Below are 26,396 nucleotides of genomic sequence, written 5' to 3'. Positions count from 1 at the left end.
GCTCTGCTGAGGGATTGTGGGAAAGCAATATGCCAGCGTTCCGCCCCATTAGTTTGACAGACAGCCTGTTTGGCCTATAAGAGGTCAGCTGGCAAGGGCAGCCATATTAGTATTCCATAGGAGAGACCTCGGGATTGGTTTTACTCTAATGTCAATCTATCTGTGTGTGTGCCTGTGTGGGTGTGTGAGTGGGTGTGTTTGTAAGTGTGGGAGGTGGGGGTCTGCAGGAGGTAAAGCTTGACCTGGCATATAACATTGCAGTCAGGCGTTCGTCTGTGTGTGTGTGTGTGGGTGTTTGTTAGTGTGTCCTGCTGGGGGTTGCAGGCTCCTCGCCAGGTAAGCATATCGCCAATTATCACTCCCCAGTCCCCTATTTTTTTTCTCTCCATCCCTCCCTTCCTCCCTTTTCCCCCCCAGAGTAAGTCAATACAAAGCCTGCAAGGGAGAGACGATAACACCTAAACTGGTCAGCCGCCTGCTGCTGGCTGGTCACTGGTCTAACGAAGCCAAAGCTTTCTTTTCTAACCCCACAATCCATCCATCAATACACCCTTTTTATCCATTCTCCTCTCTGAAACCCGACTCACCATTCATCTCTTCCTCTTTTGTTTTAAGCCTCTCTCACTCTCCTCACCTACACACCCATTTTATTTTCGCTCTTGATTCTTTTCCAAACCCATTTCTCTTTGTCCAACTGTGCTCTTCAATCCCCTGTCTCGTCCCTCTCTGTCTCATTTTGAGTCTTTCAATCTCTCCGTTGTTGTTTTGTATCTTCATCCTCTCTCTTATTCCCTAAAAGACCAGGCTTCATTCGGTGGAAACGTTGATGTGTTATTTTGTATGTAAATGAAGGCTCAATAATGAATTCTCTTTTTTTCTAAATGTAAATGAGTTTGACACCTCCTAAAATACTTTTTTCTATGTGTATATCATTATATAAATTAAATTCATGACTACTTCATTATAATCTGTTGATGTCTGTTAGTGGCATTAGGTGTAGCCAATTATGACTGATTGTTGAGTGGCTCTGCTTCTCCATTTGCATGCGACAGAGTCAGTGGAGTATGAACAACAAGTATCCTTTGACACTACAGTGATGCTAATTTAGTTAGGGCTCACCCTGCCTCCACTGTCTAAATGAGCAATACATTACAGTGATACATGGTGCTGTATATTCAGCCAATATAAAACTGACTCTTCTCACCTATAAAGACACATTGATTTAAAGTGAAGCCACAGAGTTTTGGATCTTTTTTAGCTCTACAGTTTGCAGGACTCATGCGTATCAATACCAGGCGATAGGTGTCTAATTTGCATTGAGGCTTATTCCATTGATTCAAATCATCATTGAAATTATGTGGACTACCCTGGGGGCCTCCTCCTTAAACTTCTTACCAATATAAGACAGGGAGTATGACTGTTTGACCAAGAGTTTTCCTTCAAAAGATTGTATCCGTCATACCCCAATAGGTTTTTCAAAATTAGTATATCTACAACCTTGAGGGGTTGTTGGTCATAAAGAAACATAAATCCAAAACACTGTTTGGCTGCAGTGTTCAGTTCTACACAAGATTATCTGTATACTCTCAGACGCACACATAGACACACTGACAAATGCACTGTCACATGATTAAATGCATGATCCCCTCCCAGGTACTACTTGGTGGAGGTGTTTAGCAGGGAACAGTACAGATAGATGTCATAAGCTTTGCAGGTAGTCAGCCATAAGCCACAGTATTAGAATACTGGAATACCTAAAGTTACGGCCTGATGGTGTCTTTTTATGAATGTCAACCATACTTACCCCAGGATGCCCTGGTGGCCTAGTGGTCTAAGCGCCCCACATACAGAGGCTACAGTCCTCGTTGCAGGGGTCGCCGGTTCGATTCCCGGCCGGTCGACCATTTCCTGCATGTCTTCCCCCGCTCTCTACTCCCCACATTTCCTGTTTCACTTCAGCTGTCCTATAAAATAAAGGCAAAAAAGGCCAAAAACATAACTTAAAAAAAAATAAGTTACCCCAGGACATTTTATTAAAGGTCCAAGTCCTGGTCTTTATTTATATTTTGTTATGTTGAGAGACCCAACATGAAACCACAAAGAGCAAGTGCTTGGCAGCAGTGGCAAGTTAAAGCTTTCTCTTAACAGGCAGAAACCTCCAGTAGAACTAGACTCACTGCGGAAGAGAAGTGGGAAAGAGAGACATGCAGTAAGAGAGAGAGAGAGAGAGAGAGAGAGGGAGAGAGAGAGGGAGAGAGAGAGGGAGAGAGAGAGAGAGAGAGAGAGAGAGAGAGAGAGAGAGAGAGCGAGCGGCTGTGTGTCAGTGGGTAGAGTCAGTCGTCTATCAATCAATCGGAAGGTTGGCGGTTCGATCCCAGCTCCAGCAGTCACATGCTGTGTCCTTGAGCAAGACACTGAACCCCAAATTGCTCCCTCTGTTGTTCAGCGGTGTGTGAATGTCAACAAATGAGATTAGCTAACACTGATGGTCCCTCACTGTAGCAGTCTCTACCAGCAGTGAGTGAATGGGTATGAATGGGTGAGAGAGAGAGAGAGAGAGAGAGAGAGAGAGAGAGCTTCCGAAACACCATAATATGACATATAATTACACACTGGAACACAGGTATTATGCCGCTGTGGGGTTCAATGTATAAGCACAAAGGCGTCGTGTTGGTGGAACTTCATTACAGCTCTGATGCAGAATTACATTATGTAAGAGGCTACAGACTTGTACTGGAAATACCCATTATTTATAATGGTATACCTTTGTCTAATATTATCAATACCTGTAATAATGATTATGTAAGTTAATCTGAAAACACTAATAATAGCATTTGGAATCAAGCAGATCCATGGCAATTTCTACAAGTCATCACAGGGGGCACATAAAAGTCTGTATATTTCATGACAACCTACCATGTAGTTGTTAGAAATGTTTCAAAACTATAAATGTTGCTCTGATATTGGTGTTAGAGGAAAGATGAAGAGGTCACAACAGGTTGTTACTCATGGTTCCAATCCTCTGGGAATCATGAGTGTGCAAAAAATCCATTGACAATCCATCTAATGGTTATTTAGATGTCACAGTCTGTTGTGGACTGATTACCGACCACTGAGCATCCCTACAGCCATGCAACCACAGTAACAGGAACACCAGCTCAATACTCCTCAGTATTTCATCTTAATCCATTTATTTTGCCTCGGTTGATTTTGTTCCTCTCTCAGCCACAGTCCATCCTAGCTTAATACACCTGAATATACGCCTGATCTGTACTACTACTGCAGCTCTACTTCAAACACATCTTTCATTTTCCCTCCCCCTGCTCAAGAATTCCCCCTTCATATTTCTGACTGCATTGAAGTGACAGAACAGTGTCTGAATCTACTCAGTAGCGTGCAGTGCTCATGCTGGGCTATTACACCGGCTCCCACAGAGTCAGAAGTTACCACAGGCTGAAGAGGAGCTAACATGGGCTGTGTTCAGCGAGTGTAGTTAGAGGGACGGCTCTCCACATGAGACAGTGAAGAGGTGTAGGACATTTATTAACCCTGCTCGCCAGGTTCAGAGAGGGTACAGAGAGAGAAGGGAAAGAGGATTATTCAGTCTCCTCCCTTCTCATCTCCATTTGACAAAGTGCAATCTAAGTTAAACATGAGAAAAACAAAGGCTTCCTCGGCTGAATGCACAAAGCCCGTTTTATGTGAAAGTTAATGTGATGGAGTGTGTAGTCATTTGCAGCTAAAAGGAAAGAGGAAGTCTGCTGCATTTTGAAGTTGTGCACCACCTGAAGTTTTAAAGTAGAACACTGTGGTAATGTCTCCATATAAATCAGGAACAGTCCTCTAAAGACAGACATTGCCTTTGCAAGAAAAATACATACTTTAAAGTGACAGAGCCCTCAAGTAGCTGTGTTATCAAGACAGAATCATAGAGCAGGAAAGTCCATGTCGGGAACAAGACCCCAAGAACAGCTGCTGGTGCAGTAGCGAATAGGGTTATTGGTAGGCTTGTGTTCATCATTCATCTGGCCAAAAGATACACGCTTTAGGAAACAGTTGTGGCTCCAAAAACTGGTTATTAAATTGCATGAGCAGCACAAAACCCTTTTGAAATTAAATTTATTTACCACCACAATTATATCAAACCCATCCAGTACCCTTTGGAAAATCAAGTTCATTGTTATGATTTCATTATTATAACCCATTCATATTCTACAGGAACAAAACAGGAAATTAGCTGAAATCTCATCTTTGCGTCATTCTGGAGGGCATGGATGGACAGTCCGGGATAACTGAGTTTATAACCCAAATCTAAATTGAAGGTATACAGTCCTGATTAGAGGATTAGACACAGAAGTGCTGAATAAGAGCACAGATTCACTATGCTGCACATGTAACACATTAATCAAGTTTGTAATAGTTATGGTAGCATGCATGGATGAGTGGGCACGCAAAATTATGGTAACTTGCCTTTATTGGTGTCATTAAACTCCTAAATTAACTGTCTCCCAAGCAGCTTTTCTATGCTAATGCACATGTTACTTAATCTTGGCACTTAACTGTATGTTCTATCTCGCATATGTGCTCTTGTGTGGGTTGTTTGTATGTATGCCAGCTTCATTGTCTATGTTCCTCTGTAACCACCCATTACAATTTTTTATGAGTGGAACTGAGCAGAGCAGTACTCAGGTCAGAAAGCATTGTTATAGCTCAAGGCTATGCAGTTCACTCACAAAGACTGGGGGAGAAGGCTACTTTTCTCATGTATAAATACAAATGCACACATGCACAAAGACACCCACACATGCATGATCATTAATCTGTTCATCAAAAATGAAACATGACACGAAACAGGAGGTATTGTTGGTTTACATTTCAGTTCAATTTCAGTTTCTTTTCATCCTGTTTTTTATGCCTGTTTCCTTATCTCCCTCCAGACTATTTTTACATCTGCGTCTCTCTCCCTTATTCCCCTCTCCTCCTACCTCCTTCTTTTTTCCATCTCTTCGTCTTATCACACTTCCTTTATTTCAGAGTAGGGCTGCTTCAAAGTTACTGTGGTGTGTGAAGTGTGTGTGTCACCTCAAGGACTTTTCACGTACACCAGATGCAAAAAACCCACCCAAACACAAAATAACATTTGTGCACAGTGGAACACGTGCTTTGACAAAGATACACACAGCATTAATATTTCAAACACACACACATGCACGCGCACACACAGACACACAAACACATACACATACACAGCATGGGCATGGTATCTGTGCTTGTTTCTGTGCACCCTGAGGAGCTAGCCAGTGTTCAGGGCTATCCTTTCACACCCTCGCGCTTGTGCTTAGCTCACAGTGCGGCTCAGTTCAACATTGCTCAGCATGGAATGGCACTTTGCGGCACAGCACCACATGTGATAGGCTAACTTAACACAATAACATTCAGATAACACCAGACCCCTGCCTGGAGCCACTCAGTTTGGTGAATTTCACCGCTGTAACAGCTGCTCTGTACACAGGGAGACACAGATAAGAGCCATGGGGCGATGAGCTGAGCTGTGACATATGGATGGGAGTTATTGTACTATTTTCACCAAGTGCTGACAAGTCTCACGATGCACAAGAGACTTGTTTCTGACAGATGTGTTTAATTGTGGACTAATTATAAAATGTTCACATATGACACGTACAATGGGCCCAGGAACCATGGGTGTCACACCACATGACACAACAGGACGCGACACGATTAGAACACAATTTAAAAGAACAATCAACTTGTAAACTGAGAAGCAAATACCAATAAAAACCACAAACAATTACACCAAATTCCTTCATTAGGACTCCAAACTTTATCAAAATAAAAGTCAGGATCTTACCAGGCTTCGATTAGCCACAAGGCTAAGTTACCGGCACATTGGCTGAAAACAGAGTCATACAAGTTTAAAAATATATGTTGTCCTTCAACCGTGTCTTCTACAAATTGGATTTACTATAGTGTTAGCCCCAATTCTTTTGTTGACAGCTCGAGAATGAACACTGGAGAATTTGTTCAGCTCTCAGAAAATAATTATTGTGGTCACATGTAAAGAAGTACAGCGCTGGTCACAAAATGACAGAGCTCCTGCAGGAAATCAGCAAAATGAGTCCCGAGTCATGGATATCATAATCTTTTATATAGATACATCTTGAGAGGCATACAGGAAGTAAGCAGCCAACTCCTATTGGCCTGGAAGTTGGGTGTCGTACGCAGCCGTCTCCGTTTTGGCTCTAGTCTCCAACACGCGTACCTCAATCGATACACACGCCTTCAGACAGTCTTACTATTGTGCATTGTAACCAAGAAATGTGTGTGTATGTTGCTTCTCGGCCTGCGGTTGTCCTTGAAGCAGAGCTGATAACCACAAGTTTGTTCCTGCGTTATCATCTGACGGTAACACAGCCTCCTCAATTAACCTACTCCTTTAGGTAGCACAATATGATGAGGCCTGTACTGGTCATCTCTATAAAGTATATAACTGTTTCTGTAGGCTCTAAGATATTAACATATTAGTCAAATATCACAATATATACTTTATCTACTTTCTTTGGGAAACATACTTCTACAAAGATTATAAGATCATTAGGAAAGCTATATTCACTAACTGTCCATGTCTTTCCACATGTACGGTCTAATGAACAGCTCTGCCACAAATTCTACTTGTTGGAAGCATTTCATTTTCCTGCTCATGTTTATTCACAAGGTTGTAGCAGGTGTTGATGTTGTACTAGTGTTGCATAATGATAAGTGGCGTGTACTTATAGAGCACTTTTCTAGTTTTCTGATCACACCAATATCTTTTAAACTACATGTCACAATCACCCTTTAACATATCCATTCATACACTGGTATAAAGGACTGCTACGCTAAGTGTCATGCTGATGAACATACACACATATTCATACACCAATTTAAGACTCAGTGTCCCTCAAGGACATTCCACTATGTGGGTTTCATGGGCTCGGGAACCAGACCTTAATGCCTTTAGATTGAGATAACCAACTCTACCACTGAGCCACAGCCACCCTCATTCTATGAAGGGTGTTTGTGACGTTCTGTCCCTCTCGGAAGTTGGCTAAATTCATACGCGTCTGTTAAAATCACAAAAAGTACCTAATGTAGTGGCAGGTGACTGTAAACACCACATGAGAGGTATAGTTATCTATTTCTTCTGGGTCATGCACATGTCTTTGAAAAAGTCAGTAGTTTTTTGTTAAAAAAATAATAAAGTACCTCTTTCTGCCTTCTGCTTGAAGATACTGTAAGTCTTCCATTGTTAAACAGGAAAATAATCTTCCCCTGACCTTACCTTTCTGCACAAAGATAACCATGAAAACTAATTATTTTCCAGCTGCTGGAATTGGATGTTGTATTGTAAAAACAGATATTCTTCCAGTGAAAACAAATTAAATAAGCTGTCAGTGAACATTTTGTGACTCAGGATGTGCTGGTTGCCTTGGGCTCTTAAGCAGGGACTATGAACAGCACTAACCTTTTTTTGTTTGTTGTTGAGTTCAGCCAGGGACCTTTATTGTCCCTCCTTGCTTCCTGTTGCTCTCAAGATAAATTTAGAAGACGTTTTTTTGAAAGTAGATTGGAAAATTGCAATTCAGGTGGTTTTCTGCTGTTTGACAATCTGGGTGTATAAACCTATTTCTTTAAGACCAATTCCTTCTCAGCAAAACAAGGCCCTGATTGGCTCACTGCTTGTGGTAAAGAAGCACTCCGAAATGTTTGGTTAATTTTCCCTTGATTAACATTTTATTAAATATGAAAGAAGAGTGAACTTTTATCACTTTCTCACTTACATTGGTGTGTTGATTTTTTTCATATTGAATGAAGTTATTCAATTCATAAAATCTACCTCTGTATAGGATAAAAATTCAGTGTTTTTAAGTACTTAATATTGACGTTTGGATAAGTTGTTTGGTTTTTTTGTGAATTGTTGCTTTCTTCATTGTGGCAGATCATAATTACAAAGCTGCTTGGATCCACATGGTCTTAATGTAAGATTTGAGGAAATGTGTCTGAACTGCAAGAAGTAAAAAGATTGTGACTGAAGCTGTAATTGGTGCGGCTGTAAAAATGGCTTTTTCCTGCATCATTGCCCTCCTGGAAATGAACACAGTCACAGTCTTTTCGATGCGGTGTGGATCAAGGATAGATACACATTTCTGAATATTATGTAGATTTATGAAAATGTAATTAATAAAGACTAATTGACCAAAAAGTCTAAGTCAGCTGAGTCCGTAATAAGACACTAAATCGAGTAATTAACTAAGGCAGTTGCCCTAAAATCCATTAAACAGACTGATGTACAGAGACATATGCTCTGACTTATAAGAAAGCAGATAGAATACATTTGAGGTGAGAAAGCAGCAGCCTGCAGGTGCTAGAAAGTCACATGTTTTTTACTAATATTATCCAGGTCTTTGAACCACTAAGCTTTTGACACCTTTAAATTTGTCTGCTGGACTTGAAACAGCATTTAGACCCCCTGTGAGTGGTCAGATTGCAGGAAATTCACATGAGTGGGCTAACTCCCTGAATATTATGTCCTCTTCTCTCCAGTGGACGGTGCAATCCACCGAGCTGCAGGTCCCATGCTAAAAAAGGAGTGCGCTTCTCTTCTAGGCTGTGAGACCGGCGAGGCAAAGATCACTTGTGGCTACAAGCTCCCAGCTAAGTGTGAGTATTAAATATGTGAATGTTTGTGTAACTTCAAGCTACTCCAGTGTCACTGCTGTGGATTTAACAGGAATGTTTTTGGCTGTGAACGTGTGTGAAAGTGATGGAGGATGTTGCCAAAAATACACAAGCAGTACAGCACATTTTCCTAAGATAAATAAAGATCACAAAGCCTTGGGGAAAAAAATTGAGCAAATAACACAAAATAAGGTAAGTCTGCTTTCCAGATGATGAGCTTCTTCAAAAATCATCTACACAACAGTTTTTCTGGTGGACTAGTTTTCCTCCTCGGCTCTAATTCATCCACCAGAGGAAACTCATCTAGGTATCCATAATGTCACTGGCAGCCTTCCATTTATAGCAAAGTAAATGGCACTCAATTATTAAGTGGCACTCCATTGCAGCGTGTATAATGTGACGAAACAGAAGATTCAACATGACAGGGAAAGCTTTTCTAGGTGTTTTAGTTCCAAAATAAATTCTCCTCCTGCTCTCCTGATGTCTAAAATACATCATGTGACTATGGGGGAGAGCACCAGCTCCTCATGTAGACATTCATCAGAGAAACTGAGTGACTAAACTTAAGTCTTATCCTATTTCCAGATACTGATGTTATTAACGGTGAAGCCTTTGGGTCAGTGTAATCTCTTGTGCAGTGGCTTATGCTATGTTTCATTTAGCTTGCCAGTAAAGGCCACAGTTTCAAATCACAGAAGTGTTTTCAACCCTGACGAATAACCAGGACACGAGCCTTTTCAACATCCCGGTTTCGTGTGAAGTGATGGCTAATTGTGTTTACTCCTTATTTGAGTCACGCCGTTTGAAAACACTGATCAGTGGTATCATTCACACCCATGGCACTGATTGGGTAATTGTTTGTTCTGCTCAAGCTGTCTCTGGATCAATATCTTTTACCTGTGATGTCCAAATACCTGGTGAATCAGACTACTCAGAGGTGGCAGGTTGAACGTCTCAACAACCTAATATGTTGTCTTTAAAAAATGCTGAAACTGACCTTTGTTATCAGCTCTCAAATTCTCAGAAAATTACATTAGAGTAAAAAAAAAAAACAAGATTTAAGAAAAAGGACATTTAAGATTCTTGAACTAGCAAATAACTTTGAATTTGTTTTCAATCAATATGTCCGTCAAACTACCAGTCTTTTAATTCACTGGCTCACAAAACAAGGTTTTATCCATTTATCTGAACAAAACTAAACAAGATGATTAAATTTTTTTCCTGTAGGCTCTCTCCCCAGGTTTATGTTACAAGCCCTGAAAGAACACTTGTTTGATTTACTCTTTTGTTTCATCTCTGCTAGGAAGTGCAGTGCTATAATACAAGCACAACAGTGATGGCTAAAAACAGAAAAAAGCACATGGGTATGAAGTTACCTCCCAGTCTATCATTCCAAAAAAAACCTCACTCTCTCAGGAGTTAGATTTCCAAGATGGACTCATAAAAACAGTGTAACAAGGGTTGGGGACTACTGCCATAAATTGACATTGTAGCTCCGCAGGGAAGCTGTGCGAAGTCTGATAAATTACCTCCAGTGATGTCAGAAGATGCAGTGAGAATTGGAGTTAGAAAACAGTGAGCTGCCCAGACCTCAGTAGCCTTTTTCTCATCTCAAATTAGCTACATAAGAACACACCCATATATCTGACAGAACTGTTAATGGTGGAGGGGCACTGTGGGCAGGGGCGCCGCCAGGGATTTTGGGCCCCATGAAAAAATGTCACATTGGGCCCCATCACCAAAGGCCACAAGAACCCTGTGCAACTGCTGTCAGTCAGCATCAAAATATCTGATTTTAAGGTATTATTTGAGTAATCTCTGTGACATTAAAACAGACTAAATCCCTCAATGCTACAACCTGCCCAGCATCCAAAACAGACTATAGGCTGTAGCTTATGTAGCTCAGCTGTAGCTTTGTTTTTATAGGCTTTTGTAATAGTACAGATAGAGAGAGAAAAAAAGAGATTCCCACAGACCCCCTTCAATAATGCTAATTGACATGCTACGTTGCTCACCTTCCTGTTCATTGGGTTGGGGGGAGTTGTGGGGAGTTGTAGGGAGACAGTGCCCCTGCTGACATATCAGCTGCTGAGTCTGGTAGTGAGGGCGGGGAAACCCATTTAGTATAATTAGTGGACATCTCATTGTGGACATCAAACTAGCAAACAGGTTGATTTTTTGAGAAAGACTGGGTGACATACCCTGGGGGGGGGGGGTATGAATCTGCCCAAATAAAGTAGAGATCTCTGATATACATTTATATATAAAAGTGCATTTCACTTTCATTTCTATATATATATATATTATTTTCGGGCCTCCTGTCAGTCATGGGCCCTTAAAATCATCTTAACATTTCCCCCCTATACGGCACCACTGACTGTGGGTAATGTAGGAACCATAGACTGTATAAAATCATTGACAGCACTCCAGCGTCCCTGAGTGAACCCAAAAATGTTTGAGCACCCCCTGGTCACTGGCTGTGGTAAAGGTTTTAAAGCCTGCCTCCTCTGTTAAAACAGATTGAATATGAGTGAAAGTAGAAAATAAAAATATATTTCAATACATTTTTCTCAAACATGCTTTTTCTTTGCTGTTATCATGCTGATTTGTGTCTTTTTTGTTCTTGTGAAGTTCAGTTTTGACTTGTGATTTGAGGTTTAAAAGTGGGGATGCATCATTATGACTGTCAGCTCTGTTGATAAATGTGGACTGCCGTGGTTCAAGTCAATACAGAAATCTGTTGAAGGTTGAAGTTGTGGACTGTCCTAATCTGAGGGATCTTTGATGTTTGATTGTAGTGACGTGCGGTATATCGAATATACTTGATATATCATGGCTTGCACCACGTAAGATATCTAAAAATACTATATTGCGACCATGGAGTACTGTAACGTTAAAGTTATAAGCCATTCACATGTAATTGTCTATGGAGTTATGCTTCTCTCACTCTTCCTTAATGCCCCCTTCACTGCAGACAGCACACTTCCCTGCTCATCCAGGAAAAGCACGGGCAGGCTTACAGAGATGGGCATAGTTGCACCTTGGGGCCTCCAGGCTGTGGCCACACAGACTTGGTTTACGAGTGATCAGGGATGCAGCGATCGTGGACTGAGGTGATGTCGTTAAATCAAACTTTTGTTCGATGATATGAAGCCCGGTGTTCCTGGTGCTACGGTTCTGCGGTTTATCTTTGAACTAAAATGACTGAACTGAAAACTTGAGTACTGCTTTTATAAACTCTGATAGGAGGAGGCAGTGGTTAGGTATTATGATATTAGGGTGTGAACTGAAACACAGGACTGCTCACGTCTAAGACAGCATGAAAGACAGATCGACAGATTGAAGTAATGTCTGCTTGTCTTCTTCCATTACAGTGAAACACTATAAAGAACTTGTTGATACCATCAGTTGATATCTTCTTCTTCTCTTACCTCCTCAGTGCAGGGTCATTCCAAATAAAAATAAATCAATACATTTGTCTTCTTCGGTCTTCCTCACTGAATAAATACAGACCAGGCCTGTCCTGTTTTTCCCTTCTCCTTGCATATCCATCTCTTATGCGTCTACTACATCTTCACATGTTGTAGTGACATAACAACTCATTGAAAAGTAATTTTCACGGGAGACAGCAAAAATATTAAATCAGTTTTTAAATGATCTCTTGATACAAAAATGACTAAGCAGAAAAAGTGCACTTTCATTTATATAATTCTGGAAAGTCTTCCTCAAGGATTCTTGTTGACTGCACTTTTTGTTACTTTGAGGTCTGTTTTTGTTAAGGGTCTTTGAGAACAAGGTCCCAGTAGGAAGGCCTGCCATGTCATGATTTTTTCTTATTTGTTAAAAGCTTAAAGGTGCAGCTGTGATGTTAAAATAAAAAATGTGCTCAATTTAAACCAACTGTGATTTTCCCCTTTACACCGTGTTCCAAATTATTATGCAAGTTGCATTTTTGTGAATATTTTAAAAACTATGTCATCAGTCGTTTTCAAATTTTTCAAGGAGTCAGATAGTGAATATATTTCTTCAACTGTGTGGTTAAAATTATGCTTTTTGGCTGTATTTTTAAATAATTGCAGAATCTGCAGAAATGAGTGTGCCAAATTATTATGCAAGTTGGTGATAAGAGCATATAACTTGTAAAAATTAAAAACTAGGCACCATTTTTAAACGTTCTATTGATTGAAAATAATAATATTTACTACAACTGTATTCAAACTTCAACAAAAACAACAATTTTCTTTACATTTGTATACAAAATAAAACTGTTAAATTCTTTAAAATATTTCAAATCTAAAGTGTTTCTCAAATGTCCAATATAATCTCCTTTTCTTTCAGTGAGGGTCAGAGGTCACTGATAAACTGATTTAGTGAGGTTTCTGATGACTTCTCTGCTGACTCTGTATGCTGTACTGTGTATGGCTTTCCAAAGATGCTCTTTTTGAGCTGTATTTCTTGCCATTACTGTAAATTATCTCCTTTATTATTGACCAAGTTCTTAGTCTGGTTGAGATCGGGTAAGCAAGCAGGCAGGCCAGTTCATGAGGCAATCCTCTTTTGTATTTCAGCCAAGACATTCAGCTAAAGTGAAAAGGAGCACAATGCACTGTCACATGCCTCAAGTTATTCCCAGGACAGGATGGCATCTCAGGGCTTTAAAGAGGATCACCTCATGAACTGGCCGGCCTGCTCACCTGATCTCAACCCGACTGAGAACTTGTGGTCAATAATAAAGGAGATAATTTACAGTAATGGCAAGAAATACAGCTCAAAAGAGCCTCTTTGGAAAGCCATACAAGGTACAGCCCACAGTGTCAGCAGACACTATAAGTCTTTGAATCAGTTACGGGCTGAATCTAATTTGCCCAATACAACATGTAGAGTGTTGTCCACAGGTCAAAGCACTCTCATGTCATTACATGACACTCCCTCTGTTTCTGCCTCCCACCCCCCTCGTTCAAACACGATCCTCTGTCACTGCAGTGAAACTCAAACAGCATGACACCAATCTATATCCCAACAATGACCCAGCCAAGATTTGTATAAACTATAATGACCACCCAGGTGTGTGTGAGTGTGCCTGTGTGTGTCAGAGAGATTAAAGCAACTCTGAAACTGTGTGATATCAGCTTATAGTTCCACGGAGAGTTTAAGTTCACAGAGAAAAACAGAGAGGAAAAAAAAGAGAGGAGAAGATGATAAAGGCGTGCTGGAGGGAGAATGGAGAGCAGGAGGAGGAGAGAGAGATAAGGAGTGAGAGGGAGAGTGAAAAAAAAATAAATAAAACGAAGCAGCTTTGGGGAGGAGATGGATGTGAGGGGAGTTGAAGACAGGAGGGAATTAGGAGCAGATGAGTTCTTACATTGTCTGATCTCCTTTGTTGGTTCACTTGTTTAACTTTGAGGATGTTAGCTGTAATATCTGTGTGTATGTACTTGTCACTGTGTGTGCATATTTGTGTTAGCCTGTGTGAAAGTGTATTTATGTGTTGTTGATGTACTCGATTGTACTGCCTTGTCGCCTGCCTTTTTGTGCTGTGTTTACTTGTGTCTGAGTTGCATTACAGTATATCAGTGTAGCTTGCCTGTCAGCTCTTATCACTCTCCTACCTGTAACTGTCTGTCAGCATGAGATCCGTGTGACTGGCTTCATTTCTGACTCAGTCACTGACTAAGTGTGTGTGGGGGTGTGTTTGGTGTGCATGTCCCAGCCTTGAGTTTGTGAGAGTATGGCTATTTCCCCAGCAGGAGGTATGAAGAGACTGGCTCTCTACTTGCAGACAAAGCATAAAGTCCCAAGAATAATTCAACATGCATCTGCTCCGATGCTTAAACACTCGCAACAGGGCTTGATTACCTCTCTGCAGGAGGGAGAGAGAGGCGAGACGGCAGCGACAGAGGCAGAGCAAAGGAGGGATAACAAAGCAAGCAGAGGAAGACTGTGGAAAAGAGCGAGATGTGAAAATGAAACCCGACATGAGAGTGGCAGAAAGGTTGACGGACAGGTCCAATCTGAAAGCCAGCACTTTGATGTTGATTTGTATGGGCTTGCCACCAGATGTGGGATTTCAAGAACGTACGACGCGCAAGTTGCCAAAGAGTCCAGAGGACCTGCTGTCAGCCCTCCACGCAGAAGGTCTGCCGATGATCCCGCAGCCACTTAGCCAGCAGCATCCCAGCACTGTAACCTAGCAACACCCAGAGTGCATGGCACACCACGGCTGCTGTTTAGCAAGAGTCACAAGCAATTTAAGGATGTTGACAAATGACAGATGGAAAATATCAAGCAGGCCCTGCCTAAAATCACATATTAACCAAACTTACAGGCAGTTAAATCTGTCAACTTTTCTGTAATCAAGCGGTCTTAATTAAGAGTTAAGAGTTTGAAATTAGTGTGAGTGTGTTTTTGTGCAAATAATTAGTGTGCTGCTCACTTGGAGTCAGCTGCAGCTGTAAGAAGTATGCAGACTTGTGAAGGTGTGCGTTTGTGTGTGTTTTGTTGTTGCCAGAGACGGGAGCTAGGGCTGAATCTGTTGTCCAGACGACCACAGGCCCCAGAGCTCACCTGTGTACCGATAAACTCAGCTCTAACCCTGCAAACCTGTTCCCCAGCCGGGCCTTGCTCCCCTGCTGAACACATTGAGATACAACATAGTGACACACTGGGGACAGATGGGGGCCAGGGGCGGGACTGAGAAGAGATTGACAACATTAGATCAGAACCATTATCACTGTTAATGTGAAGAGAGGACAGCACTCTGCTTCAGTTTTAATTATCTTCAACCTTTAAGTCTTACTTTGGTGATTAACTGATATATCACCATCAGTGGGAGACAAAATCAGAAGTGGAGGACATTAAGTACTCCAGGCAGTCAACTGAACACTGCTTAATAGTTTCCCATTAGCATAGTAAAGATACATTATTTATCTGGCACTTGGCAACACTGAAAATAGAAGCAACAAACACAAGCTGTCAAATGACCACACAGGTTAAAAACAAAACCACAAGTTGGTCCATTTAATTAGCAGACCGAAAAAAAGGGGGGATATGTGCCCAGACTGTTGTTTTTCTTCTGCAGTCATTGGCTGTAGGAGATATTACCCCTGCATTATTTTCACTACCTTTAAACAAAGTGCAGCAGTTTGTTTGGTTTCCGCCTGTAGAACAACAACAGCACAACGTTAGCATGGCTGACTGAAAATGCAGTCCAATTTTTGCCTGGAAAGGACAACAAGTCTGGTAAAGCACCCTTCCAATGTGCCAACTGCAGTAACCTTTGGTTTCACTTTTTATTCCTACTCTCGCCTCCAATTATTCCAGTCTTCCTTCAATTTTTCTATCATACCAAAGGCAGGATGGCTAAAAAATAACCAGATTTAAAAAGATAACCTAAAACATTGGCTTCTTGAAGGAAGTGAAATCGAGTTGTAATTTGATTAGCATAACTTTTGAAGTAAGCAAACAGTTGCCTGAATGTGAGTCAGATTTAAATTCAACTTAACTGGTCAAATTTCTGTACTCAAACAAGAAATCTGAACGTTTTTTCGCTGCTTTCAACTTTTGCAGACAAAACTGTTGTAAGATAAGATAAGATACTCCTTTATTCATCCCACAACGGGGAAATTCATGGAGTTACAGCAGTAAACAAGAAGGTGTACAGTACAAGAATTTCAACAAGAATATATATAGAGAAAAAAAATTCCATCAGAGACGACAGCTTGGCCATAATTCTCCTGTCAGCCACCAGGATGAATAGACACCACTGTAATACACCAAAGTATGTTAAAAATTGGTGTTCATATGGCGTTAGAGATATAAATATACTAATATAAAAGGCACCAATGACCAACAACAGGACTTATATTTATCCAAGTTAAGTGAATCTGTGAGTTGTAAACATTACAAATAGTGCAATGAAAATAAATATTGACTGGAGTGGTGAAGAAGCAGTCCCCTCTTGGGAAGAAGCAGTCCTCATGTGATCCATCGTTGAAGTAAAAATATTGATTACAGCTGCTTCAGGATCAGTTAAATTACTGTAAGTAATGAAATATGAAAAAGATATGAACATATATTCATAACAAAACCGCTCATCTGTTGTGCGTAAAGCTTCTCAGCTCCACTCTCTGCTTTATTGGGTCTCATGTGCAGAATACTTTATAATTCCTCTGTCTTGTGTAAAGGAGGACATGGGTGTGCGGAATAAAGGCTACTTTTCTGGGGAGGGCAGCACAGATGAAGACAGAAAAGACGGAGGGAAAACAAGATGGAGCTGGAAAGCCTCAGATAGAAAAAGTGCTGAAGGAAATAGAGAGATACAAAGCAAGAGAGATATCACTCTGTCAAAAAGGGCCTGTTATGCTCCCCCTCTCTTTCCTCCCTGCCTCCCATCTCCCAGTTTCAGCTCCCTCGGTGGCCAATTACCGCTAATTAAAATCCTCACTGCAGCTCTCCCGGACTCCCCCTCTTCCTCTCCTCCCAGACCTCCGTCTCGGTGCCTCGCCCGTTGCCCTGTCGCTCCTTCTTTTTGTGTATCCATCTCTTTGAAGACAGGTTGTTTCTGCCTGTTGCTGTCAACAACTTGAACACCTTGTTGCCTCTTGATCTTCTCATCCCCTTCTTCACCTTACCTCCTTGCTTCTTTTCTTTTTGCACCTCCTCTCTCCATCATATCCCCCCTTCAACCCTCTCCTTCATCTTTCTCCCTTGCATCCTCTTCCTGCCTCTGTTCTCCCTCCCCATCCCACTTCCTCCCCCTCCCCCTTTCTTCTTCTATCATCTTCATCAGCAGTGAAGTTTCTTTGGTTGCGCCAGGAGACTTGACAAGGCTGTGGGCTAAACACTCTAACACTCACACTGTGATACCTTGCTAGTTTGTGGAGTTTTTTTTTTGACAGGGTTGTCGACATCTCCGTTTCTTCAGGCTTCAGCGTCAGCAGTGTGATCCTTCGAGGTGTTAGAAAGCTTCGTCAAAGCTGTTGCTGCTGATGAGAAGCGTGATGATGATGATGATGATGATGATGATGATGATGATGATGATGATGATCACAGCAGCAGTAGCAGCTTTGGTGTTAATTCATTCAGTTAATTCATACGCCTTGAAAGAGAAAAAAGGGATCAGCAAAAGAAAGCTTCAGTGGGGCTTGGCTCGGAGAAGTCGAAGAAGAGTTGGAGAGCAGGCGTGAGAGGGAGTTAAAATTGTCTTGAAGCTGTATGAAGAGAATTCTATCCGCTCCTTTTTTTAGCATCGCCAACTTGTTCCCCCTTTTCTTCCTCCCCTCTTGTCCTCTTGTTTAGAATAACTGCCCCTCTGTCTTTTTCAGAGAAAGGTGGTAAGAGATAGGGAGAGCTGTAGGGGCCTTTACAAGACCAGAGCCTTCCTTTTGTGCCAAAGCCAGGGCCTGGATTTAAGAGCTGTGTTCGCATGGGTGAGCACACACTGAGGGCCGAGCGCACAAAGGAGCAGCTAGCCTTTTTCCTGCCTCCTGCCTTAAAGGAGGATAAATAAAGGCAAGGGACAGATGGAGGTTAGGAGAGAGAGAGAGAAAGAGAGGGGGAGAAAGGAGGGGAGGGGGAGAGGAGGAACGGATGGATGGACGTTGAGTATGAAAGCAGGAGCAGCGTCTTGTAGCCTCCCAGGTAAGAATGGTGGGAGGCCACACTGGGAGGAGGAGGAGGAGGTGAGGAAGCAAGGACAGAGCCAGAAAAAGGAGGGCTCTTATGACAATAAGCTGAAAAAAAAGAAAGCTAGAATGGTGTATAAAAGGAAAAGCTATGTGGGTGTCACCCAATGGCACACAGTCAAGTTCTCTCAAGGCTCACGCCACTGTGACGGCCACTTATGAGAGAGAGTAGGTGCACACACACACACGCACATCTTACACTCCTTCTTTCCATAAATGTGAAAGTCAAATTAGATGTGCTGAAAATGGTTTGAGTTACCCTCTAGTACAAACTTTTTTTTGCTCGTCTCTTCCTGTTTCACTGTCTCCTTCTTTGTCCACCTGTCTGCACTCTCATTTTCACCCTTTCATCTCTTTTCTTTTCATGGTGTTCGACTGTTTTATTATTAATTTTTTTTGCGTGCAGATTATACAGTGTGACAGGACCTTAGTGAAAGATGTGTAGCAGTATGCTTTTGTAAAAGTGTCTAAATACAGTCTGTTAACAAACAGGCTCTTGTGTTATAATTAGGTCAGAATGAGTTGTGCTTTTTACACATTGATTAAAGAAGCTTCTAAACATTTCATTTTAGTAAGTCTAATAAACTTGGCAGTTTTGTCCTGTTTTCTCAGGTGAAAAACAGGATGAAACCACAGAGGATTCCAGCACTTTGTGAGAAAGCAGCTGTCTAAGAGTGAAAACTGATAACTGTTGAAGTTTGAGAGAAAAAGTAAGAATAACAGGAAACTGAAAAGAATACACATTCACACTTTTCACCTCTTACCCTAAATTCAGATATTTTATACATTTATGACATTTTTATGCAAAATTTTTAATCTGATTGGCTTCAGGGTAGTAAGGGAGGTGGATGGAGAGGTGAGAGCACTTCAGTTTTTCAATTACCTTAAGTCTGGACTCCAAAGCCCTCCAAACCCAAGAACTGAGCTCAGGAAATAGTCCCCTATATGTCAGGCTGTGCTATGGTCAATTGAGTCTGACTCCGACTCTGACAAGTCTTACAACAACAGTGCTTTATGACAGATATTCGACCAATTATAGTAAATCAAATTAAAACAGAATGTAAAAAGAACACCCACTGGAAAGTAGAGCTGCAGTTTCTTATCTGACAACTACGAGAATTGTTTTAATTAGGAGATCCCATTAGTACATAGAAATAAACACAAGTGCAGGCTTAGCAATGAAAAGGATCCCCCAGAAAGAGAATGATCAAAAAAAAAAAATAGCATCTAAAGAACAATAATATATCAATAATATATTGATAGGTCAGACATTCAGTGAGACAATTTACTTAAAATGTTTAGCCTCTGTAATTTCAGGAAGAGGAGCTCATTACTAAAATATCCAAATAGTGCTAGGTGATGGAAAGAGGGCATATTTCACCAACTAATATGTACTGACACACACCCACACACCCACCCACCCTCCCACACACACACACACACACACACACACACACACACACACACACACACACACACACAATTCTGAGGCACTTCAAATTTAAGTAGGGCTATCCAACAATGATTTTTTAAAAATCATTGTTAATTGCTAAATTTGTAATAGTTGATTGCAATTGATCCCGTGTTTAATCCCATTTTATTTTTCATTTTGAAACATCATTTTTTTAAGTTATATTTTGGGGCATTTTTGTCTTAATGGATCGGGCAGCTTAATAGAGACAGGATATGTGGGGTAGTAGAGAGAGGGGGTGACATGCAGCATAGGGTTTCGGCTTGGAGTTAAGCAAACAACAGCTGCTATGAAGACTGTTAGCCTCTGCAGCGTACGCTTAACCTGCTGGAAAACTCTGAAAAGAAAACTCACAATTCAAGGAAGGTCTTTGGACATCCTGTCAGGAACTGTCGTTGAACAAGATGGCACATCAACATACATGCAGGTGAACACACATGCCCGCCCTAGCTCTAAACTGATGTAATTATGACGGCATTACACAAAGATACCAAGCAAAACCAGTAAAACAGTCATTATCTAACGAGTGCAGTCAAAGCTCAAGTCTGAATCATCAGTGCTTGAGTCCAAGTCAAGTCATAAGTACTGAAAATTAGAACTTCAGTTGCCCTTGTGTTTGAGTCCTAGACTCGAGTGCTTAAAAAACGGTCTATACTCAAATAGAAGCAATCCTGCAGTGAAAAGTAATGTTTCACATTTGATTAAACAGTCCCCTCTATTTTATTTATTTTCACAATTTGCTGTTAATCTCAACTAGTATTAGTCAGAGGGAACTTTTGCATTCATACATTTATCTCACAGCTGTTTTAAGGCTTTTAAATACTTTGAAATATATATTTTGAATAGAATATGAGGATATTAATCCAATGTTTATAAGGGGAGTGATTGGATGTAAGCAAACAGACGGGCATGATGAAATCTGAAATGTCTCTGAGAAATGTATACCGGGTAAATATTTTCTCTGTGGCAGTGTTGAAAGAGTGGGATGGAGAAGATACAGTATAAACATACATTAAATAACAGTTCATTTTTTTATATATACTATTTTTTATTTGGTAACGATAAAGCTCATTGATGAACATTAATATAAAAATACTACTTGTAAACAGAGTTCACAGAAAGGCTGACCTACATTTGTAGTCCCTGAAGTAGACTGAAACATCAGAACAGACATATTCAAATATAGATGTATTAAAACTAAATGTAGTGTGTAACGTAGTGTGTCTGTAATAAGTCAAAATTTAAATGTTAATGGTGTAACAAGCTCTGCTGCATAAAGTGGTCCCTTCATTACATTGTAATACAACATCTCAACTTGGTTGGGAATTTAAAGACTGACTTTAAAAAGTCAATGAGCAGAAGACGAGAAGGGAAGAAAAGGCTGAAGATTTCAACGTTCAGTGAGAAAACTGTTCAATTAGATTACATGACGTTAGGCTAGAATGAAATCATTGTGCAGAATACCTTATTACCATCTGATGAGTCTTTTTGTTCCGAGCATTTGGAAACATGTTCTGCAGGGTGGAAATTTAAAAGCCTCACATCTGTTTAACAATAGGTCAGGATTCCATTCTCTGTGTAGAAAATCAACCTTTCAGACCCACAGAAACAAAGACACAATATGTCACAATGAAACACACCACTGCAGAATAATGACAGCCATTAATTCAGACTGCTCACTAAATTCTATCTGCAAGAAGCTTTAAATGTCTTCTTTACATATCATAAACCAACACATGTGCACATGGTCCTGTAATAATTATAGGGGAACATTTAACCTCTAGCAGGATGATAAAATGTGGTCATTACCACAGACTGTATAAAATATGGACGTAGTATCCGTGACGTCACCCATCTGTTTCTGAACGCTGTTTTCAAGCCAATCGGCAGCGGCAGCCATATTGCTTCTGTCGAGCCAGTGTGACGTAAAGAGGCGGGCTTTGAGCCTCCTAGCCAACAGCTGCAGTGTTCCTGCAGGCAGCTGTGCCTCTCATTGGAAGACTAGTAATCTCAATATCTTCGAAATTGCCGAATTAGAAAAAAATTCACCCCCCTCACAGTGAGAGGACATCAAGAAATGAGCTATTCAGACTACACTCATCTTTTGTACCAGGCTGTAAACATGTATATTAATGCTGCAAAGATTGTCTTTTTCCCATTCATGTGTTTGTGACTTCCGGTACTTCCGGAGCCAGCCTCAAGCGGATCCTCGATGAACTGCAGCTTTTAACACTTCCGCATTGACTCATATTTTTAGACCCGAGGTTGCCGCTTGGTCATTACATGCCTGCTTTTCTGCACTGTTTGCAGCTACAGCAGTGATTGGCTGCTGTTCGGTCGACAACATAAAACTGCTTGTTCTTGTTATGTGCAAAATCAGCATGAACAAGCTGGTCTGTTGAGTTTCTCCCTCATTAATCAACAAACAGCCAGAGATGAAAAACACTTCTGGAAACAGACACACAACTGAATCCAAAATCATGATCAGACACACACACACACACACACACACACACACACACACACACACACCTCTGAACACTTCTGTCAAGATGTTTTTTAAAAGTTTTAGAAAATCTTCATCTCAGAGCAGACAATCCATTAATCACGGATGTGTGGAGCTCTCCCCGGGCAAACAGGCTAACCTGCATTTGACCTGCCTATTGTAAGGCCAGCACCTATTAGCTCAGCTGTGTTTGTTGAGAGTACATTTGGGAATGAGAAAATAGTGAAATATTGATTGAGATAAAATTGTTTCAGGTAGGTTTTTTGTTTTTTACTAACACCAATTAATCTGAGGGCAGCAGACGGACAGCTACGGCCAGACATGATCATGAAATTAGCTACCGATTTCCAGATTCTAGTTCGGTTGTTGTGAGGAAAGTTGAGGGCATCTTAACATGCAGTAGAGAGCATCTTTTGTACGTATTACCATTCTGGAAGCTTGTTAGACATTTTAGGTCGGCCTTGACAATGTCTGGATTCCACTTTTAACTTTGTAAAACCTTGATTCTGCTTGTCAGAAATGCAAAAAAGGAGAATTCGCTGCTTTTTTTAAAACCACATTGGATGAGCTCCTGATCCAAGAAAAAAAAGGGCCTGAACAAAGAATAGAAAAGAACAGAACTCTCCCTCATTTGCATTTTCATAAATAGAATTAAGATTCACAAAGAGGAAACAGTGTTTTAAAAGGCTGTAGACTTTCGAAGATAGTCAAGAATTCTGATAAGTCTAGTTATGGTGGTTCTGGATTAGGACCGACAAGACTTATGTAAAATGACTCAACACAGAGAATCAGACGTTCTGCACTGCAAGTTCAGATTCCCTTAACATCCCACTAACAGCTGGGAACTTCAGCATTGTTGGCTGCACGATTGGTTGAAAGCATGCTAGTATACCCAGGGCTTTGTCTGACAGGTATGCTAAATGAAAAGGCATGGCAAGTTTACATTTTTGTAGTCTGTCTTTTATTCAGGATTAAAGCTGTATTTTTTCATGTGTGTACTGTGCAGGCTTGCCACATGAAAACGTTTTTTTTTTTATTGTGCAGACTTTGTAAGCATCAAGACAGAATAATGCCCATATATTCCTTGAGACTTAAGTTCAAAGCTCAACATGCTCCTACTTTGTTTCATAATTCTCAGTCGTTGTAGAACTGGCCGTGTGTGCATGTGTCTTATTTCTACTCCCAGATTTCACCACAAATGAATGTTAAATTATCCATTTGCACATTGATACTTGAGGCTGCTTCGCCATCATTAGACCTGACATTGAAAGAGCAACAAAGCAGAAGTGCAGTTTCACCGTGTTGCATCAGTGAGGGTCTCCAGCAGTTGCTGCTCACTGTGGAGCCCCAATCACCAAATCAACTCATGTAACTGTAAGCCATCATCCCGGTGATTTCTCAGTCATCATCGTTAAACATCAGATCAATGATTCATTTTATGCCCACACTCATTCTTTTCGCGATTCATAGATCTGGAATGAAACAGCAAAGTGTTTTACGATTTGAGATTAAATGAAAACCTATTAACTGGGGAAGAGTTGTTCTGTGGCAGTGAAAGACTGATGAATATCATCCTTCTTTTGTAAATAATATGAAATTAGATTCATTTCTGGTGGTGTCTTACAAACTGTAAAACATTAATGCAATATAATATAATAAGTATATCAGTATAGAATAGAAAAAGCAAACAACTTAGTCTTTCTGCAAGGCTACCTCTCACCTTATACCTCATGTCCACCTGTCATATCATCAGCAAGTATGTCAACTGTGTGGGCTCCTGATCTGTATGCTTGAGGTGTTCTTGTTGTAGCAGCGGGCTTTAAGAAATGGAGCTGAGGCAGGCCTTCAGCCTCCTGGCAAACACCTACAACAACCTCTCCTGTCAGTGAACTGAGCCACGCCACTAACTATGCAAATGTAGGCATAACTGAGCCTTCATAAAATCAGTATGTGGTTTAAAAATATTCAACCCACCCGTTGGAAGTTAGATCCCATGTTTTCGACTTGGGACATCATGGGGATTCCTTGGCTTTTGCAGCCAACCTCAAGTGGACACTCGAGAAGCTGCAGCTTTAAGCACTTTGGCACTGTCTTCATTTTTCAACACGGGAGGTTGCCACTTGATACTGATACTTACATCTGCCCCATTTAGCTCAGGATGTTTTTACTTAGTAGTTTCATTTTGTTTGTTTTATTGCATGGACTCACCTTCTCAGCAGGAGTTGGGTTTGGAGTTCAGGGAGGCATTTGCAAAAGTATTTAAGGATTTATTGTTTTCATTAAACAGGAGAAACCTGAATTTTGGTGTCTTTGTAAACACGATAATGGCAGGTTTCAAATCATCTAAAGGGGAGTTGTGATTGAATTTTGCACAATCTCAGCCACCAACTTTTGTACCAGCAAAGAGTAAATCAGAAGCCTGTAGTTTATATTTTGCAATATCCCTGTTTTTGTAGACTTCAATGGTCATATCAGGTTTTCCCAAACCAGGATAAGGGCTCATCTGAAACCTGCAAGGAAACTATGTTAACATTCACGACACACTATCCCAGACCCAATTTGAGGCATGATTGCTGTCTAACATGAGCCTGGTTCTGCCAGAGGTTTCTGCCTGTTAAAAGGAAGTTTTTCCTCGACACTGTAACTAGCTAAATATTGTGATGTGCAATGCTCATGGTGGATTAAGGTGGGGTCAGACTGAGTCTTACCCTGTCTTGAAGTTAGGTCTCTGTTCATAATTTGTCATAGAGTACGGTCTAGACCTGCTTTGTTTGTAAAAAGCATCTTGAGATCATTTTTGTTGTGATTTGGCACTATACAAATAAAAATTGATTGATTGATTGATTGATTGATTGATTGATTGATTGATTGATTGATTGATTGATTGATTGATTGATTGATTGATTGATTGATTGACCAAAAACCTTATAGAAATCTGTTGAGTTTGAACACCTGATTTCACTCCATGTATAAATCCTAGCTGAAAGAAGGAGCTCTGAGGGAGCGATCCTTTTTCATTACCTGTTTTCATCATGCAATACAATATTTCAGTAGTCTGCAAAATCACTCCAAAGCATGCCACAGACTCCTAGTCCTGACAAGAGGAACACTGCTTTTGACTTTGAATACCTTACTATTAAGATTTCATATGAATTTTCAAATTTTGAAAATAGGTTTGAAAATGTGTTTTTAGTTTTTTGGCAACAGTTTTAAGGAGCCCCTTTCTTTCTCCACCACATTATTATGTATGTGCAAGAAAAATGTTTTCTGAGTTTGGTGTGGGAATCTTGACTTGCATGTAAAGAGCCCTGGCCTTAATCCCACCCAACCCTTTGGGATGAAATTGAATCTCCTCTGTTAGCCCAGCCTGATCGCCCAACATCAGTGGGACATCACTGAACCTCTTGTGGCAGAAACGGAGCACAAGACCAGCTGCTGCTAGGTCTCAAAATTCCAATGATAACCGTAAAAGAAAGATATGTTCAAAGATCAAAATAATGTAGGAGTGTTGACATACTTTTGGCCATGTTGAGTACACTTAGGATTCTCTGAAAGATCATTTAAAATCCCCTGTTTGTTAGAAACTTGCTTACAACAGTCTCATCGTGTAATCACACAGGACAAAGGGGGATGTTTTCATAATTTTAAATGCACATACACAATTCCACTCTTACCTTTTAACAACACTCCTCACACACTTCCTCGCACACGCTTCATAACACACAACCCAACACACCTTCCCCTTCACACATAAATCCCTCTCACATCCTTACATGCTCTGCTAGCTTTCCATCTCCCCAACCAGCTCGCCCCATGTCTCCCTCCTCCTCCTCCTCCTCCTCCTCCTCTCTCTCTGTCTGTCTTTCAGGGTAATGTGAGCCAGCAGCTGTAACACTGGGGTGGGGTGGGGAGGAGGAGGAGGAGAAGGAGGTGGAGGAGGAGGTGGTGTTGATGTATGGTGGAACTAAAGCAACCCTGCCGATCGATAATGTAAACAGGA

The 26,396-nt window shown here is 40.9% G+C and overlaps 1 protein-coding gene across 2 annotated transcripts in view; it reads left to right on the top strand.

Moving 5' to 3' along the window:
- macrod1 (mono-ADP ribosylhydrolase 1) overlaps window positions 1–26,396 on the top strand; it is a 155,337-nt gene that overhangs the window by 89,436 nt on the left and 39,505 nt on the right. The window contains exons 5-6 of one of the 2 annotated variants that reach the window (XM_034690559.1): window positions 8,602–8,718; window positions 11,711–12,632. In XM_034690559.1, coding sequence (XP_034546450.1) covers window positions 8,602–8,718; window positions 11,711–11,853 — 260 coding nt within the window. In that variant the 3' untranslated portion in view covers window positions 11,854–12,632. Of the gene's footprint in view, window positions 1–8,601; window positions 8,719–11,710; window positions 12,633–26,396 lie in introns of those variants that run through there. The other variant, XM_034690558.1, reaches the window with a different exon arrangement.

The sequence above is a fragment of the Notolabrus celidotus genome, chromosome 8 (genome assembly GCF_009762535.1).
Source record: "Notolabrus celidotus isolate fNotCel1 chromosome 8, fNotCel1.pri, whole genome shotgun sequence".
Classification (NCBI taxonomy): domain Eukaryota; kingdom Metazoa; phylum Chordata; class Actinopteri; order Labriformes; family Labridae; genus Notolabrus; species Notolabrus celidotus.
Note: the sequence above shows the minus strand (reverse complement) of the source record. Positions and strands in the feature narration are given on the sequence as shown.